General features: G+C 42.4%; 1 protein-coding gene across 3 annotated transcripts in view; it reads right to left on the bottom strand.

The window, feature by feature from the left end:
• si:dkey-237i9.1 (SEC14-like protein 1) overlaps positions 1–20,906 on the bottom strand; it is a 53,426-nt gene that overhangs the window by 14,165 nt on the left and 18,355 nt on the right. For 2 of the 3 annotated variants that reach the window (XM_038778166.1, XM_038778165.1), the window contains exons 3-8: positions 9,409–9,558; positions 7,053–7,184; positions 5,369–5,497; positions 1,895–2,138; positions 1,422–1,531; positions 535–724 (exon numbers count right to left, since the gene is read on the bottom strand). In XM_038778166.1, coding sequence (XP_038634094.1) covers positions 535–724; positions 1,422–1,531; positions 1,895–2,138; positions 5,369–5,497; positions 7,053–7,184; positions 9,409–9,558 — 955 coding nt within the window. The remainder of the gene's footprint in view (positions 1–534; positions 725–1,421; positions 1,532–1,894; positions 2,139–5,368; positions 5,498–7,052; positions 7,185–9,408; positions 9,559–20,906) is intronic. The other variant, XM_038778167.1, reaches the window with a different exon arrangement.

Raw genomic sequence — 20,906 nt, 5'->3', positions numbered from 1 at the left:
TGTGCATGTTTTTTGACTGGTAACCAATGAACTAACGAAACAAATTTCACTTTGGCTCTTCAGAGAAAATTTCAACGATGACTCTAGGCTAAAATTAGCCACTCAACGTTCTTTCCCGGTGTCTGCTTCGGTTTCCTCCCTCAAAAGTCGAAAGATGTGGTGTTAGGTGAATTGGACATTCTGAATTCTCCCTCTGTGTACCCGAACAGGCGCCGGAGTGAGGCGACTAGGGGCTTTTCACAGTAACTTCATTGAAGCCTACCCGTGACAATAAGCAATTTTCATTTCATTTTCATTTCATTTTTTCAATTTCACTGCAGTGTTAATTTAAGCATACTTGTGACAATAAAGATTATTATATTATAAAAGTAATACTTCAACCACATTTGCCCGCAAATGCATATCTGATTATGAAATAGAATGCTATCTGTGTCATTAAGGCTACTGGATATTAGAATTTAGTCCTGTTTAAGAAAATAACATTTAGATAATTGTTGTCAACAGTGTTCTGTACACAAGGCCAGATCTAGCTACCTTTGTCATGGTGATGCCAGCCTCCTGTGTAATAATCATGCAGGACTTGAGGTGGTGTCCATGTTTCCAGCAGGTAGTCTACTTTGTGCTGTTTGCGCCATGTCAAAGACTGGCATAGAAGCTCTCTTGCTTTATCCATATTGAAGTCACGTGATCTTAAGAACCGCAGGATATGCTCATCTTTAGGGATCTATAAAAATTATAATTAAAGCAAAAGATGATAGTATTGGCGGAATTGAAACATACTAAAATCCCACTTCTTGCAACTGTTTGACGAATTGTGGTTGCTGTTCCTTTGATCAAGGCACCAATGCTTCTTAACCAATTACCTTAAATTTGTGCCCTCATTCTCTCGGCCCTTCCAATGAGAAGAGACTTTCCATGTACTCTGTCCAGAGCCCTCGTGATTTTGAATAACTATCAAATCTACCCTCAACCTTCTCTTTCTCAAGGAAAACAGTCCCAACTTTTCGAAGCCATCTATGTAACTGAAGTTCCTCATCCGTGGAACCATTCACTTGAATGTTTTTTTTGCACTCTATTATATCTTCAGTGTGCCAGCTATGACTTGTTGGCAGCATATTCACCACTGAGCCAGAGGTGGTAGGTTCAAGTACCACAATGGGCTTGAGCAAAAAGGTCAAAGCTGATACTCCAGAGGGTGTGCTGAACAGTCATAGGTGCCACCTTTTCAGATGAGACATTGAACCAAGGCTTTGTCTGCCCTCTAAGGAGGAAGAAAAAGATTGAATGGTACTATTTTGAAAGAGAGTCGGGGAGTAATCCCTGGTGCCCTACCTAATACTTATCAAGCAATCAACAAGATGAGGTGAAGCAATTTGTGCCCTTGCTATTGCAGCTAATCTTTGTAGCTATTATATCCTTACCTTGCCTTTATGTGCATCCTGAAGCCGCGATCGAAGTCTAATGAGACAGCTCTCCTGCAGTGGTGTCAAGTCACCCAAATAACGCTCAATGTAATCAGCATCTAGTTTATCTAAAACACAATAAGAGTACATAATTTGAAGCACTTTATTCTCTTTCACCTGAAGCTCCAGTACTGTTAACTAAATATTAATATGTATTCGAGATAAATGAAAATGTTATTTTTTAATATGTTGCACCAGCCTTTTTATATTCAGCAAGTTTACATTAATATCTATTTCAAGGACACTACAAAAGAATAGTATGTACATTTCTCAATCTGGCCCTTAAAAATTCAAAGACAAATATATTGGTGTTTCTTATTCAAGAGCCTGATGTGAATAATGTACTTTCAGATTGTGCAACATTTCTATAAACATGGAGAATGGAAGATGCAGTTCTGCAGTTAAGAAAATGAAAGACCTAAGCCATTTACCATCTGGTGTTCCGGAGAGAGAATCAGGTGAATTATTGGAACTAGCAGTCAAGTCCTTGTTGACATGTTCTTCCTTTGCAACAGCATCACCTCGGCCAGGAATAGTGACTGCTGGAGAGGAAGTCAGCTTCGGGACAGGGATTGCCTTTTCTATGTTAGGGCTGGTCATCGGTGTCCATCGTGGTACGTAGATAATTCCCTCTTCCTCCAACTGTTTTAGGTAATATTCAATTATTTCTTTCCCCTGTTAGAAATAAAAATGTAACTCAGCAGTCGAAATACTGAAAAATAATGTACAAAATCCCAGCAATTAAACACTTAAGCATTGTGGAATTTTAGTCAGTTAGAAGGGAACTTAGTTTTGTAGTAATAATCAAAGACATACACAGATCATTAAATCATTCTTCGGTGCCTGTATTTTCTCTGCAATTTCATTTATATCATGAAGACGTCCTTTATGTCAGACAATGGTTTTAATTCACCAGCTGAAAATTTTAAAACAGACTTTCTGAAGTCAGATATTAAAGATGACTTACTCTCAGCCAAAGAGGACTATTCCAACTTGTATTACTACACATTCCAAACTCTTGTTATGGAGGTGGTAAGTCTGACAAACCCAAAGACAATGGGCGGGATTCTCTGTCCTGAGATGCCTGGAATGCATTCTCCGATGGGACGGAGAATTGGACGTTGGGGGAAATCAGGATCGGCGCAACGCGATGCTCTGATCTCCTGTTAGCCTGTATGAACGAGGTCTTAATGCCAATTTGCATCTATTTAGCGGGCCTGGCACCCAATGCTCCGGTCTCCAGTGATTCTCCAGTGATTCTCCAGTCCTTGCAGCTGGGGATCATGAGGGCATGGATCACTTGTGGTTTTTTTTAACCAGCATGGCCCCAACATTGTGAACTTTGTGGTGGGCCAAGGGGCAACAGGATCACCATGCCAGGACCACGCTGGCAGAGACCATGCGAAGGTCACCCACCGCTCATAAACCCCCCCCCCCCCCCCAACAACAATGCACTGCCTGCCCACGTCTCCTCTAGTAGACATTAGCAATGTTCGTAAAAATAGACGTCAAAGAGGGGTAAGTGTATTCCAAGCACAAAATGCTTTCCAATCACTCAAGCATGTGATTTCACTGCACTTACCTCTCTTTGATGTGGTCAATGTTTACAAATATTGGGGTTACACTGCTTAGGCAATGCAGAGTGAAAGGATATGACTGGATCAAAGCTGCAGATGGTTTTTACAAGCTGTCAATTACACACAACTTGAAAGCTATGAGTAACTTGCAGAGTGGCTTGCAAATAATGGATCTGTGGGAACCAGAGGCAGATACAGCTATTGTCGTTCAAGGAATTGACACATGGAGCTGCAAGGTAAGTATTACAGCTATAATGCTTTCCACTGCTCCTGTCTAAACTGCTCTCTAGCTTTCAGACAGGGGTCCCTTTTCTGGGAGGGGGGGGGGGGGGCTGTGTATGGCAAGAGGGGCAGTCAGACCACCCCCGTACTTAGGGGTGGGGGGAACCCAGGCAATCTGGGGGTGCAGGCAGGGGGGATGGCTGGCCACAGGACCGCGCTATTGGGCTGACCACTCAAGATTAAAGTCTGAGAACACACACCAACAGATTCAAAAACAGCTTCTTCCTCACTGTTACCAGATGGCTGAATGACCCTCTCAGGGACTGAACTGATCTCTCCATGCATCTTCTCTACTGAGTACCACTACACTCCATATGCTTCACCTGATGTCTATGTATTTACATTGTTTCTTTATCGTATGTCCTATGTTTTTCATGTATAGAACCATCTGCATGGACTATATGCAGAACAATACTTTTCACTGTTCCTCGGTACACGTGACAATAAATCTAAATCTAATTGAACCCGGGTCCCTGGTACTGTGAGGCAACATTGCTAACCACTGTGCCACCCTTTGAACCCCATTTTCTGCCTGTGACTATCAGGGATGCTACTGCAGCAAATCTGGATACGATACATTGAAGGCAATGGCGGAGTGGTATTGTCACTGAACAAGATCAGAGGCACTAGGTAAGATCAGAGGACCAGAGTTCAAATTTCACCACAGCAAATGGTCAAATTTGAATTCAGTTAATAAAATCTGGAATTATAAGTCTAAATGATGGCCATAAAACCACTACGGTTGATTGTCGTAAAAACCCATCTGGTTCACTCATGAAGGACATCTGCCATCCTTATTTGGTCTGGTCTACATGTGACGGCAGACCCACAGCAATTTGATTGATTCTTAAATGCCCTCTGAAATGGAGGTCATTAAATGCTGGCCCAGTCAGCAACACCCACATCCCGTAAATTAATTTAAAAACTCAATCGCCTAATTTAAATCATTAATATAGATTGTAGCTGGCAGAGGCCCGAATACTGATCGTTGAAGTGCCCTGTCCACCTGAAAATACCCTGCACTTCCTGTCCAATCCTCACCTGGTCTGGCCTACACATTTCTAACTTTGTGCCATAATCTCTCTTGAAAATCTAAATATAAACGTCTTCGCAAATTTATCAAACATGATCTCAGATGGCAGCAGCATCCATTTTATTTTTCTCTTTTTATAAATTTAAGAGTACCCAATTATATTTTCTTTTCAATTCAGGAGCAATTTAGCATGGTCAATCCACCAAACCTGCACATCTTTGGGTTGTGGGAGTGAAACGCATGCAGACACGGGGAGAATGTGCAAACTCCACACGGCCAGTGACCCAGGTCCGTGATTCGAACCCGGGTCCTCAGCACCGTAGTCCCAGTGCTAACCACTATGCCACATGCGCCAGGCTGTAGCATCCATAATGGTGAAACACTATTTGCTTCACTGATTCTGAGATAGATTGTCAATAGATGGATTTGTGGTCAGAAATAAAATTTGTCCACAGGGACAAGTCGCCCCCTTGCTAATAGTTCTGGAAAATTACTGAGCAGAAGCAAAGAGCCTTCTGATTAGAGGGACGAGAAGAGTCTCAGTAGCAAGCTGCTCTTTTCACCTTCTGGTGGCAATTCAAGAAACATAGGTAAATCAAATAGCTGCAGGTGGGCTGGTTACTGTGAAGAGAGACATTTGCAAGTACGTATTTAAAACGTGGTTACAATAGAACAGATTTAGACATCTAACTCCAAAAAATAAACAACAAGATTAAAATAGAAACAGAATAAGGACCAATGTGGGCAATTACAAATCTTCCACTGTACTTGCCCGAAAGCTGATTTTTAAATTAGCAGCATTTGCATCATTTGTAGACCAACGGTCAGATTTTACTAAACCTTGCTGAAAATTATAAATATTCCTGCTTTTTCAGGTATTTTCTTCTTGATCAGATGGCTCTTACATTATGAACATAGGTATAGTACTTCCAATCAATAAAATCATAACCACCATTAGAAACACAAGAGATAGCCTGCCTACAGTGAAAACCAAAATGTACTTTTATTCATACCTTTTTGATGCTGCTGGCATATTGTTTCATTGCTATTTTTTCAACCGTGCTTTCAAATCCAAAAAAAGATTTGATATCAAGACTTGCTGACTGCTCAAAGCAGGTCCAATCTTCATTTTCTTGGTGAACCTTGAAGCACAATAAGAAAAGGTGCAGTTCTGGTTTTTAAGTTTTAAATAATGATTGCAACATTATTTGACTTTTTTTCAAACTAACCATTCATAAAACACAATCCTGTATTTTCAAAGTTTAATATTTCCAAGTATAACTGAAATGGTGTACAATAGTAGAGTTCTTTGGTCATTAAAAAGACAAAGACTGGCTTTGGAGTACAGTTTCCCAAACCTTCAAAATGCATTGTTCTTTTGATCATTTCACTTCTTAGAATTTGAGGTTTATCTTTAGGAAGAACAATATCAATGATAGGAAGGAGGCTGTTTTGTCCATTAAGTCCACGCCAGTCCTCTGTAAAGCAATCCAGTTAGCATTACTCTCTCCTGTTCTATCCCTATAGCCCTGCAAGTGTATTTCCCTCACGAGCCCATCCAATTTCCTTTCAACATCATTGATCATCTCTGCTTAAAACACCCTAGTAGACAGCGGACCCAGGTCATTGCCACTTGCTGTGTACAAAGGTTCTTCCTCAAATTCCCAATACATCTCTCATCAATAGTCCTTATACATTCAGCAAATTAAGCTAAAATAGCAGGTTAAATGGCAAGTCGACTGAAAAGCAGCAAATAGAAAATACTAAGTTTTGACATTTTGCTAAATTCAATCTGTATGGAAACTGTGTACTTTAGTCAAATGGTATGTATTAACACGGAGACAAACAATTCTTCAGAGCTGATTTATTGCTGCAATATCAATATTGTTTCAACTTCACGGTTTGAATTGAACAGTTAAAACTGGAAGGAATTAAAGTTTCATTCCCTGGGGCTATCAGCAGCCAAGGGATTAAATATAGTGCTAGCGTTTCACTATTTAACGATAACTGCAGGACTATACACAGAGAAACATACAAAATAGCATTTATAAAGGAGATTAACATTTAATACTACAAGATAGGGATCATTAAAAAAGCCGAATTTGTTTACCTGCTGTGCGACAAGTCATTATTGGGGTACCAGTGAAAAAGACAAAACTTCAGAAGAAAGGTTGTGTTCCTGAAGCATATTTCAAATCTGTAAATTTTTCATTTCTTGACCCTTTTAACCTGCTGACTTCCTTGCCCCCATTACAATTTGCACTGAGGTTGGCAATATTTGCTAGCACTCTTGAATTTCCTCTAACACTCTTCAGAATGGATAATGAATGAGCAGCCACTGAACTGGTGCAGAAGCATTTGTTTGCGACTTATCCATTATGCATTCTGTACCCTAAGTGAAAGAGCCCTTACTGCAATTCATATAAAGCATGTATGTATTTGCCATAGAGGACAACTATAATTTGAATTTAAACATCAATAACTGGACGAACCTAAAGGATAATAGAAGTGGTGAGACAAAATACACATTCATCAGATCACTTGTGTGTGGTTTTACAGGACCTTAAGCCATGAAAACTAAGCTCTTCTTCTATTGCTCTGAATTTCCTTTGGCTTCAAGAGGTAAAGGTACTAGGATTCGAGAGTTTATTTTTGTTAAATTAATTAGATTTGAATTTTTTGTAATTGATAACATACTGTGTAACAGCAGAATTCATTGATGACAACTCTGTTAGCAAAGGTTTCATTGTGGGCTTCGATCTTCAATGTTCTCTCCCGCTTGTTCAGGGAGTTCTTCTGAATGAAGTAAATGTAATCAACACCTGCAATCTGGATAACATTATGGCAGATGAATCTATTACTGTCAGAAAATGCATCATGATGATGGCAATCAATATATAACAAGTCACACAGCACATTAATAAAACTAACTTGGATAACTGTACTTACAATGGAAGTTGTGCATATTGTTTGTTTGGTCCTCCAAGTATTTCAAACAAAAACAACATGAACAACACTCAAAATAACCTTCAGGGTCAAGAGAATACACAGAAAACACCACTGGAAAGCAGTATGGATCAACCTGTAAATGCAATCAATTAAGTGAAAACATTAAAAAAACCAATGCCACCTGCTCTTTTGTAGTACAATTTTAATGCATTGGTTCCGTTAGCGGCACAGTGGTTAGCACTGCTATCGCACAGTGGCAGGGACCTGGGTTCGATTCTGGTATTGGGTGACTGTGTGGAGTTGACACATTTGCCTCATGTCTGCATGGGTTTTCTTTGGGTGCTCCGGCTTCCTCCCTCAGTCCAAATATGTGCAGGTTAGGTGGATGTGCCATGGTAAATTGCCCCTTAAGTGTCCAGAATGTGCAGGTTAGATTACGGGGATAGGGCTGGGGATTGGCCTTAGTAGAGTGCTCTTTCGAAGGGGCAGTGCACACTGATGGGCTGAATGGCCTCCTCCTGCACTGTAGGGATTCTAGTGATCATGTAAACTCAATGTTATAAAAAATCCAATGTCTAAAGAAAATATATCACTTTTAATTTTAGGTAAAACCAAATGCGTAATATGGAATTTATTAATTATTGGGATATAAACAACACTCAGCTTACCTAATAGCAAGTTTGGTTAAGAATTCTTACTAGAGCTATTGCTGCTCAGTAGATCCATAGAAACACAGAAACACCGAGACTGGAAGGCCATTTGGCTCGTCGAGCTGCTCTGCCATTCATTATGGCCATGGCTGATCATCCAATCCACTTCCCCATATCCTTTGATCCCGTTTGCTCAATCTAACTCTTCCTGAAAACAAAGTCCTCAACTATTTCATGTGCTACATAGAAGCTACAACATAACAGGCCGTTTTACCCAAACAGATTGCTTAGACATTCACTCCCCATACCACTTTAACCCAGCCTATTCTTCCAGCTCGCCAGCCCGCTATCCAAACCATCAGTCACCAATTCAAAATGAATTCTGTGTCCTCACGCCTCTCTGGACAAAGATGTTTCTCTAACCCACAGTTTTAAATTTCTTGCATTTAATCTTGTATTTATAGTCCCTTGTCTAGACCCCTCGGAAACAATGTGGCTTTTCTTCTCTTCCACTCCCCCTGCCACCAACTGATCCTTTCATAATTTTAACTAATTCTCTCATCCTATTAGTTTTCTAATGAGAAAGGGTGAAAGTATTGTGTAGAAAGCCTTCAACATCTTTTACATACTCAACTGGACATCATCTCGGTCTTGAGAATGTTTCCAGGGCACACAATCCCAGGGTGGCCGTCCTACAAGATTATTACAGCCATCAATGGCCATGACACATAAACCCCTAAGATGTGAGAATATGAGGAAGTTTGTCATAGTCCTTCCTTTCAGTCGAACTGGCTGAATCTTCCCTGCACAAGGAAGAGAGGGCTGTATTACAAATCAAGGCCATACAAGTTAATTGGGCAATGGCTCAAGCATTCCAGTTACCGGAAGCTTTGGACAACTAGCTGTTGATGCGCAATCCTGCCTTAAAAAAACCCACTGGATTTTGGATTGCTCAAAATTGTAATACTGTTATCTGCCAGCAGGTGGTGATATTTGTAAATAATTTGTGCCATCCTTACGTCAGTCTTTATTTTTGCCCGAGAACGGGGGTTTAAAAGGACAATGTTTTTGCTCAATTGTATTAGACGTTGAGTGAGGCAAAATTAGCAGCAAGGTACTATATATTGAATAAAAAACCATGAATACAACATCCACACCACAGCATTAGTTTGAATAGTAATGCAGAGGAGATAAAAACAAAGTAAACAAAAACACGTTAAAAGTTCCAAAAATCTTCCGTCAGGAAAACAGACACTTCAGTTGCAGATCAAATGTTAGTCCATTTAAGTTGCAATTTTATGCCTCTCTGCAGCAGATTGCTTTGCACAATAATTGTTATTTCCAGAAAGAATAGCTTTTCAACATTACTGAATTGAACTAACTCTCCTTATAAATGACCAGCTACATGCACGTTTACATTCATGAACAGATTCCAGTAACTACTTCCACATTACCTTTTTCAGTAGTCTTGGGGCATCAACATCCAGTTTGCACCGCCTTTCCAAAACATGAATTGTCTCATCCTCACTCTTGTATTCACTGGTAATGTCACTTCCAACAAACATCGGGATTAATGGAGATGTTGGGAATCGCCTTTCATAAGCCTACAGAACAAGACAGTTATACAAATTATGTTTATACTGATTACAGGCATTTGAATTTTTATATAACATGTGGAAGTTCCCTGCAAGCTGCAGCAAGTACTTCTGCAAACTAGCTGCACTTTTGCCACGGAATGGAACTTTTCATCAGATGTCAGTTCTTCAGTGACAGAGCTAAAATAATGTTTCTGAAAGGCCAAGGGGCTTTAAAACACTGATAAAACATGCAAAATGTAGTTGTTTTGAAATATCAAGCTGGAAATGATGATTTGCTAATTTACCTAATCTCTTATGGGCCATGGCTCGTCATCTTAGCATCTTATGGAAAAGTGTACAGTGTTACAATCCTGGACCTGACACCAACAGTGGCTAGAATACTGGACAGAAATCTCAATATTTTATTTTAGTTTTGTAAGACTGTGAAGACATGATACTTTTTCTCCAGGAGTGATTTCATGAAAAAAATAGGGATATGATATATTAATCATATAGGGGCTGGTTTAGCTATAGGGGCTGGTTTATCTCACTAGGCTAAATCGCTGGCTTTTAAAGCAGACCAAGCAGGCCAGCAGCACGGTTCGATTCCCGTACCAGCCTCCCCTGACAGGTGCCGAAATGTGGCGACTAGGGGCTTTTCACAGTAACTTCATTGAAGCTTACTCGTGACAATAAGCGATTTTCATTTTTTTTCATTTTTCATTAAATAAACTTCATTACCAACGGTATTAAAATATCTTTACTATCACGCCAGAAAATAGCTTACCCTAAAACAACGCAGATCAATAGTGAAAACTGTAACCCTTAACTGCTATCTTTATTCCCACTCAAACAACAACAAAAACATATAGCTCAGTTAGCACCCAGGAATACCTGGACAGAGATGTTCTCAGACTATTTTAAAGAAAAGACGTGAATCTTGCCAGAACCATGCAGAAGCTCTTCAGAAGTTGGTTCTCAGCTTACCTTCCAGCCAGACATAAGAACATAAGAACTAGGTGCAGGAGTAGGCCATCGGGCCCTGCGGGCCTGCTCCGCCATTCAATTAGATCATGGCTGTCCTTTTGCGGACTCAGCTCCACTTTCTGACCTGAACGCCACAACCATTAATCCCTTTATTCTTCAAAAAACTATCTTTATCTTAAAACATTTAATGAAGGAGCCTCAACTGCTTCACTGGGCAAGGAATTCCATAGATTAACAACCTTTTGGGTGAAGAAGTTCCTCTTCAACTCAGTCCTAAATCTACTTCCACTTATTTTGAGGCTAGGCCCCCTAGTTCTGCTTTTACCCGCCTAGTGGAAACAACCTGCCCGCATCTATCCTATCTATTCCCTTCATAATTTTATATGTTTCTATAAATCCCACCTCATCCTTCTAAATTCCAACGAGTACAGTCCCAGTCGACTCAACCTCTCCTCGTAATCAAACCCCTTTAGCTCTGGGTTTAACCTAGTGAATCTCCTCTGCACACCCTCCAGCGCCAGTATGTCCTTTTTCAGGTAAGGAGACCAAAACGGAACACAATACTCCAGGTGTGGCCTCACTCACACCTTACACAATTGCAGCATAATCTCCCTAGTCTTAAACTCCATCCCTCGAGCAATGAAGGACAAAATTCCATTTGCCTTCTTAATCACCTGTTGCACCTGTAAACCAACTTTTTGCGACTCATGCACCAGCACACCCAGGTCTCTCTACACAGCAGCATGTTTTAATATTTTATCATTTAAATAATAATGCCTTTTGCTGTTATTCCTACCAAAATGGATAACCTCACATTTGTCAACATTGTATTCCATCTTCCAGACCCTAGCCCATTCACTTAACCTATCCAAACCCTCTGTAGACTTCCGGTATCCTCTGCACTTTTTGCTTTACCACTCATCTTAGTGTCGTCTGCAAACTTGGACACATTGCACTTGGGCCCCAACTCCAAATCATCAATATAAATTGTGAACAATTGTGGGCCCAACACTGATCCCTGAGGAACACCACTAGCTACTGATTGCCAACCAGAGAAACGCCCATTAATCCCCACTCTTTGCTTTATATTAATTAACCAATCCTCTATCCATGCTACTCCTTTACCCTTAATGCCATGCATCTTTATCTTATGCAGCAACCTTTTGTGTGGCACCTTGTCACAGGCTTTCTGGAAATCCAGATATACCAAATCCATTGGCTCCCTTCCTAAATTAGTTAGGCACGACCTGCTCTTTATGAACCCATGCTGCGTCTGGCCAATGGGACAATTTCCATCCAGATGCCTCGCTATTTATTCCTTGATGATAGATTCCAGCATCTTCCCTACTACCGAAGTTAAGCTCTCTGGCTTATAATTATCCGCTTTCTGCCTATCGACTTTTTAAAACATTGGTGTCACTTTTGCCAATTTCCAAACCGCCTGGACCACCCCAGAGTCTGGTGAATTTTGGTAAATTATCAATAGTACATTTGCAATTTCCCTAGCCATCTCTTTTAGCAGTTTGGGATGCATTTCATCAGGGCCAGGAGACTTGTCTACCTTTTGCCCCATTAGCTTGCCATCACTACCTCCTTAGTGATAGCAATCATCTCAAGGTCCTCACCTGTCATAGCCTCATTTCTATCAGTCATTGGCATGTTATTTGTATCTTCCACTGTGAAGACCGACCCAAAAAACCTGTTCTGTTCCTCAGCCATTTCCTCATCTCCCATTATTAAATCTCCCTTCTCATCCTCTAAAGGACCAATATTTACCTTAACCACTCTTTATTGTTTTATATATTTGTAGAAACTTTTACTATCTGTTTTTATATTTTGAACAAGTTTACTCTCATAATCGATCTTACTCTTCTTTATAGCTTTCTGTTGCCCCCTAAAGATTTCCCAGTCCTCTAGTCTCCCACTAATCTTTGCCACTTTGTATGCTTTTTCCTTCAATTTGATACTCTCCCTTATTTCTTTAGATATCCATGGTCGAGTTTCCCTCTTTCTACCGTCCTTCCTTTTTATTAGTATAAACCTTTGCTGTGCACTGTGAAAAATCGCTTGGAAGGTTCTCCACTGTTCCTCAACTGTTTCACCATAAAGTCTTTGCTCCCAGTCTACATTAGCTAGCTCTTCTCTCATCATACCATTGTAATCTCCTTTGTTTAAGCACAAAACACCATTTGATTTTACCTTCTCACCCTCCAACTGTATTTTAAATTCCACCATATTGTGATCGCTCCTTCCGAGAGGATCCCTAACTATGAGATCATTAATCAATCCTGTCTCATTACACAGGACCAGATCTAGGACCGCTTGTTGCATCGTAGGTTCCATTACATACTGTTCTAGGAAACTATCGTGGATACATTCTATAAACTCCTCCTCAAGGCTGCCTTGACTGACCTGGTTAAACCAATCGACATGTAAATTAAAATCCCCCATGATAACTGCTGTACCATTTCTACATGCATCAGTTATTTCTTTGTTTATTGCTTGCCCCGCCATAATGTTACTATTTGGTGGCCTATAGACTACTCCCATCAGTGACTTTTTCGCCTTACTATTCCTGATTTCCACCCAAATGGATTCAACCTTATCCTCCATAGCACCGATGTCATCCCTTACTGTTGCCTGGATGTCATCCTTAAATAACAGAGCTATACCACCTCCCTTACCATCCACTCTGTCCTTGTGAATAGTTTGATACCCTCGGATATTTAACTCCCAGTCTTGACCATCCTATAACTATGTTTCACTAATGGCCACTAAATCATAGTCATTCACGATGATTTGCGCCATCAACTCATTTACCTTATTCCGAATACTACGAGCATTCAGGTAAAGTACACTTATGTTGGCTTTTTTCCCTCTATTTTGAATCTTAACACCTCGATCAGTAACCTCTTGTAAGTTATATTTCCTCTTAACTTTTCTCCTAATTTTCCTTGTCATTGAACCCATATCTTCATGTAACAACCTGCCGCATCGATTACCATTTACATTTTTACTTCCCGTTTTATTCCTTTTAGTATTACTGGGCCTATTCACTGAGCTCCCCTCAGTCACTGTACCTTGTACTGCTGCCCTTTTTGATTTTTGACTATGGCTTCTCTGCCTTACACTTTCCCCCTTACTGCCTTTTGTTTCTGTCCCTCTTTTACTACCATCCGACATCCTGCATTGGTTCACACCCCCTGCCACATTAGTTTAAACCGTCCCCAACAGCTCTAGCAAACACCCCCCCTAGGACATTGGTTCCAGTCCTGCCCAGGTACAGACCGTCCGGTTTGTACTGGTCCCACCTACCCCAGAACCAGTTCCAATGCCCCAGGAATTTGAATCCCTCCCTCTTGCACCATCTCTCGAGCCAGGCATGCATCCTAACTATCCTGACATTCCTACTCTGACTAGCTCGTGGCACTGGTAGAATCCTCAGATTACTACCTTTGAGGTCCTACTTTTTAGTTTAACTCCTAACTCCTTGAATTCAGCTTGTAGCACATTGTCCCGTTTTGTACCTATATCGTTGATGCCTATGTGCACCACGACAGCTGGCTATTCACCCTCCGCCCCCAGAATGTTCTGCAGTCGCTCCGAGACATCCTTGACCCTTGCACCAGGGAGGCAACATACCATCCTGGAGTCTCGATTGCGTCCGCAGAACTGCCTGTCTATTCCCCTTACTGTCGAGTCCCCTATCACTATAGCTCTGCCATTCCTCTACCTGCCCTGCTGCGCAGCAGAGCCAGCCAGGGTGCCATGAACCTGGCTGCTGCTGCCTTCCCCTGGTGAGCCATCTCCCTCAACAGTATCCAAAGCGGTATATCTGTTTTGCAGGGAGATGACCGCAGGGGTCACCTGCACTGCCTTCCTACTCTTGCTCTGTCTTTTGGTCACCCATTTTCTATCTCCCTCAGTAACTTTCACCTGCGGTGTGACCAACTCGCTAAACGTGCTATCCACTACATCCTCAGCATCGCGGATGCTCCAAAATGAGTCCATCCGCAGCTCCAGAGCCGTCAAACGGTCTAACAGGAGCTGCAACTGGACACACATCTTGCATGTGAAGGAGCCAGGGACAGTGGATGTGTCCCTGAGCTCCCACATCGCACATGAGGAGCATGACACAATGGCCTGGGTTCCCCTGCCATGTCTTAAACCTTTCGTCAACTTAAACAACTACAATTCCAAAAAAACGAAGAAAAAAACAAATATGCCAATGAAAAGAAAAAGAAAAAAGAAAAACTACTTACTAGTCACTTACCAGGGTTAAAAAGCACCTCCTCCCCACCCAGCTTCGAATTCCCAACTCGCTTCAAATTCCCAAACTCACTCTTAGCTGTGTCTCACTCTTGGCTGTGTCTGCTCTGGCTCACTGGGAGAACTCACTAGGAGTGAGTTACAAGTTGCTCCTTTTTAAATTGGCCTGAGTTGACTCCCCCTCCCCCACCTGCTTTTCAATCAAAGTAGATTAAGGTGACTGACACTTAACTGCCAACCAGTTATGTGAGTGGGTGGGGAAGCCCTTGGACAACTCTGAACTGCTTGGAAAGGCTGCTGATCTGTCAGTAGACTTATCTTTTCCAAAAAAATATTTATTAATTTTTTACAACAAATTTTACACAAAATCTACAAAAACACAGAATAACAATTAACCACTAAGAGCCCCACCCCCTTCTAACATCTAACAGTGTCCAGTTCTTCAAAGTACAATATAAACAGCCACCATCTGCGGTAAAACTCTTCCACTGACCCTCTCAGGGTAAACTAAACCTTAAGAGATGTAAAAACACCATCAAGTCACCCAGCCACGCCAGGGCACCTGGCGTTATAACTGGACTCTAGTGCATGAGGATCTGCCTCCTTATCACCAGTGAGGCAAAGGCCAGGATGTCTGCCCTGCCCCTGTTCAGAGTTCTGGCACAATCAAAACCCCAAAGAGTGCCACCAATGGGCAAGGCTCCAACCCAACGTTCAGGATTGCCGAAATAGTCACAAAAAAAAGGACCTGCAGAAGTCCACCAGCTTTGAGCACGACCAGAACACATGCGCATGATTTGCACCCCCCACCCACCCCAGAAACCGATCATATCCATCATCCATCCCTTCTAAAACTCGACTCATTCTAGCCTTCATAAGGTGTGCTCGGAACACCACTTTCAGCTCGATGAGACTCAGCCTCCCACAGGACAAAGTCGAGTTCACCCTCCTCAGCGCCTCACTCCAAACCTCCTCCTCCAAGAGCGGATTCAGCTCCTCCGTCCACTTTGCCTTCACATCCTCAACACAGCCCATCTCCTCCCCCATCATCTACCCGACGTGCTGGCCACCTCCGAATTAGAGTAAGATAAGACTCTCTTGAACAGGCTGAAAGTACATTTTGACCCAGTAGCGCACCTGGAGATGCCTGAACCCATCAGCATCTGTGAGCCCATATTTTTCTTTAGTTCCCCAAAGCTGGCGAACTGGCCTTCTAAAAAAATAAGTCTCCCATTTTCCCTAAATCCATTCCTTAAATTTCACATCTGACCCAGCAGGTTTGAATAACTGATTTGCACAGATAGGGGTCAACCTAGAGGCAACCCTCAAGTTAAAGTGATGGCAGAGTTGCCTCCAAATTTTCAATGTAGCTACTACTACAGAATTAGACAATTATTTCTTTGGTACCATTGGTAACAGAGCTGATACCAGTGCGGCTAGTCTTGCTCCCCTCACAGACTCTGCTTCAACCTGAACCCAAAACTCACCCGAATCGCCGAACCACTCTAGCACCTTTTCAACATGAGCTTCCCAATAATAGTATTGAAAGTTTGGCAAGACTAAGCCCCCACACAAACACCTAATTGCCTCTCCCTCTGGAGCAACATCCTCCTGATCCTTGGGCTCTTACCCGCCCAATAAACCCGATCACCAGATGGTCAATCTATCGGAAAAAAAAAACCTTGGGTAAGAATATCGAAGGCACTGGAATAAGAATAAAATTCTTGGCAAGATGTTCATTTTAACCAATTAACTCAGCCGCCAGGGATAATGGGAGACCGTCCCACCTTTATAAGTCCGCTTTGACCTTTGCCACCCGATTTGTGTAATTAAACCTCTGGAGTTTCCCCCAGTCCCTTGCTATCTGGACACCCAAATACCAAAAATGCCCCCCGGTTGGTCATCAACCCAACCACCAAGTATTCATTCCTTCCTATGTAACTTGTAACCTATCTTGTAACAACTATCTTGCAATCAGAAAAGGTTCAAAACACTGCAAGATTCCCACAATGTTATCTATTGACGCCTCCGGATCCTTAATAGTAAGTCATCGGCATACAGTGAGATCCTGTGTTCCACCCCACCTCTAAATATTCCTCCCCATGTATTAGAGGACCTCAGGGCCATGGCTAGTGGTTCTATCTATTGCTAGTGCAAACAGCAACGGTGACAACAGACATCTCTGTCTGATACCTCAGTAAAGACAAAAGGGGTCGGAGGTCATTTTGTCAGAGCAAACACTGACAAATGGGGCCTTTTAAAAAAATTTAGAGTACCCAGTTCTTTATTTTCTAATGAAGGGGCAATTTAGCGTGGCCAATTTACCCATCTTTGGGTTGTGGGGGTAAGACCCACACAAACACAGGGAGAATGTGCAAACTCCTCATGAGCAGTGACCCGGGGCTGGGATCAAACCCAGGTCCTCAGCGCTGAGAGACAAATGGGGCCGTATTTAACAGCCACACAAAGCTGGCCCACATCCAAATTTTTCTAAAACTGCAAACAGATAATCTCACTCTATCCAGTCAAATGCCTTCTCCGTATCAAGCGAAACTATGATCTCCAGGACAAGGCCCTTCCCGGAGAAGGCACCACATTCAGTCATCTTACGTTTGCGGTCAACCTCTGCTCCTTAACGAACTCAGTTTGGTCTTTCCCCAGTCTTAATGCCAGCACCTTAGCTAACAGTTTCGCATCCAGATGTAATAGGGAGATTGGATGATACGACTCACATTCTAAGGGGTCCTTGTCTTTTTTCCAAGAGCAGAGAAATCAATGCCTGCCTCAGTGTCCGTGACAAAACGCCTTTCTCCAAGGAGTCCCTCAACATCCCTAACAAAAGAGGGAGATGGATGCTCGTGTCACTGTCCTGTGACTGACCCTCCGTGACCCTCAGGGGAACAGGATAACCCTCCTGCCTCCACTGTGTCTAAGAGCCTGACCAGATCGGCATCCCTGAATCTTGGGGCCTGTCTCCTGGGCGCCATTGTTGCGAGCTGGCTGAGGTTTGCTGAGCAAGTGTTGCTCGACCTTGTTAGGAGGGTAGGGGGCTGGCAAACAAGGTGCCGGCGAATCGTCTCATAAGCCTTCCTTTGCGGCGAAAAGCCCATTGAATAGCATTACTGGGCCAAGCGCCGGGAAGCTCACAGCAGTTACCGCTTGCTACCACAGTTAGAAATCTTTCCGGAGAATCATGCCGTACATCTAAATATTGCCCATACTCATGTAACGGAGGATTACTTGGGTATGGAACCAAACTACTAAAAGTGCTAAACTGAATTCCAGCGTGAATGACCGTGTACAGATGGGAGAAACAAATTGGATAAAACCATGGTCGTCAAATTAGTTTCCATTACAGCCACAAAAGATGGCAGATACTTCACAGGCAAATATCATGTGAAGACTTGATTCTGTGACAGTTGGCATCATGGTTTGTGACTGAGGAAACTAATTCTTGTTCTGCAGGCACTTGAACAGTTGGGGCGCAGTGTCTCCAGCTTTGGAAGGACTCTGGCATTGGCAAACTCCTTCCGTTGTCTGTGCCTTATATTACACATACACCAAAATGAAATGTCGATTCACTCAACTTCATTGTAATATGCCATTATTTTTTTTTTTTAATTGCTCAAAAATCCACAGCTGCATACATCTCTATCTTCCCTGGTGACTCTGTTCATGTACGAACGCAGGCACTAGATTGCTCACATAGTAGAGGGCATTCACATTCAAGCACATTCCAGTGATTATGAAGGATATTCTTCACTTATCAGCATCTGTCTATACAAAAACAAGTTATGTCTACACCTTGTAGTAAAGTAAAAAATAAAGTCGCCATTGTCCCAGATGACCATGGGCTGCTTTCCCCTTTGAGGGGGAGAACTGACTGGTGGTAATTTAACCGGAGGATCACCACACCTCAGGCGAGGGGCAAGGTTGAGAAGGCGGGGTCTTTATGAATAACCTCGGCCAGTACGGGAAATGAACCCGCACTGTTGGACTTGCTCTGCATCATGTTTCAGTTGTCCAGCCAACTGGTACAAAGCTGTTACGGGTAAAATACATACTTCAGAATATTCTACAATAATCAGCTGATTTAACAGAATCATTGGTAAATCCAGTCACAGTACTCTTGTCCGATTTACATTAATGCAGGTTGTTAGTTAGCGAATGATCTAGAAGCCGTAATTTAATTGAAACACTGAACTCTCACCTGCGTCCCTGTTCTAGTAATTGAAAATTTCCTGAACAGACCAATCATTATTACCTCAGAAAACACTAATAATGCTGAACACCACCTTGAACAACACTTTCAATCAGCTTATTCTAGTCACACTGACAAGACATCCATCAACACTGCATTACTATGAAGTGGTCCATCAACACTACATAATGCAAAGTACTCCTAAATCAATAATTTAAAGTATTTTTACTCAACTGTCCCCAAAAATGAGCTACAGTAAAAGCAGCTTTGCATTAAAATTTACTGATACTGCAATAGTTTTATGTTTTAACTGCGCACAAACAGGAATCCTACACAAAATTTTCAATTGACTGTGATTCAAATCAAGATACAAGGTTAACTCTGCTAATTACACAACAATAAGCCATTGTACACGTTCATATTACCTATTGTTTTAAAAAAAATCATTTTTAGGGATGAGAGTGTCACTAACTAGGTCAGCATTTATAGCCCATCTCTAACTGCCCTTGAAATAATTTCAGGAGAGCAGTTAAGAATCAACCACTTTGCTCAAGTCACATGCAGGCCAGACCTCGTAAGGACAGTGTATTTTCTTCCTAAAGGACGAGTGACCCAGATGGATTATTGTGACAATCAACAATGGTTTCATCATTTGACTTTTAATTCTGGATTTTTATTGAATTCAAATTTCAACATCTGGCATGATAGAAGTCAAACCGCAGAGCATTACTCTAGATCTCTGGATTATTGTCCAGTGACAATATCACTAGGCCACTGCCTCCCTCGAGTACACCCACAATGCTGTTAGGGAGGGAGTTCCAGCAAAAGTGAAGGAATCGCGATATGTTTCCAAGTCAGGATGATGGGTGACTTAGAAGGCAAAATCGTCAGAGAATGGCATTCGCTGCTCTTGTCCTTCTAGATGGTAGTAATCATGGGTTTGGAAAGTATTGCTTAAGAGGCTTGGTGAGTACTTGCCCACCAAGGACAGAGAGACTATCCCACCTCTGCACATCGGTTGTAACCCTTCCCACCAAGCTCGTATAGTTGTTAAATGTACGAAGCCCAGGCCCAATCCCGAGCCACCCGACCCCCAGATATCTGCCCTGAGAAGCCGTTAAGCAGAACGGCAACACCCCCAGATTGATTCCCCTCTCTGGGGGGCAACCAGGAAACACATACTTTTTTCCAGGTTCAATATGCACCCTGATAAAGACCCAAAGCGTCTCAGCCAATGTCATGATATTGTACAGTGGGAGATCACCAGCATATAGGCAAGCCCTATGCGTCAGCAACCCACCAATTACCCACCTCCACCTATCTGGACCCCTCAGGACAATGCCAAAAGTTCTATCGCCAACACAAACGAGGGGGGGTACATAGGGCACCTGTCTCGTTTGTGCTCTGTCTCATTTCCCTTTAGGGGCCTCACGGTAGCATGGTGGTTAGCATCAATGCTTCACAGCTCCAGGGTCCCAGGTTCGATTCCCGGCTGGCTCACTGTCTGTGTGGAGTCTGCACGTCCTCCCCGTGTGTGCGTGGGTTTCCTCCAGGTGCTCCGGTTTCCTCCCACAGTCCAAAGATGTGCGGGTTAGGTGGATTGGCCATGCTAAATTGCCCGTAGTGTAAGGTTAATGGGGGGATTGTTGGGTTACGGGTATACGGGTTACGTGGGTTTAAGTAGGGCGATCATTGCTTGGCACAACATCGAGGGCCGAAGGGCCTGTTCTGTGCTGTTCTATGTTCTATAACTGAAAATACCCCGAGCTCATGCTATTTGAAGACACTGACCTTCGGTGCTTTATACAATAATCATACCCTAGACACAAATTTAGGCCTAATCCCAAAGCAGTGCCGCAAACAAATCCCCCCATTCTACCCTATCAAATGCCTTCTTGGCATCCAGTGCAACAATTAC

This window comes from Scyliorhinus canicula, chromosome 18 (genome assembly GCF_902713615.1).
Source record: "Scyliorhinus canicula chromosome 18, sScyCan1.1, whole genome shotgun sequence".
NCBI lineage: Eukaryota > Metazoa > Chordata > Chondrichthyes > Carcharhiniformes > Scyliorhinidae > Scyliorhinus > Scyliorhinus canicula.
This window is presented reverse-complemented; position numbering and strand designations above follow the sequence as displayed.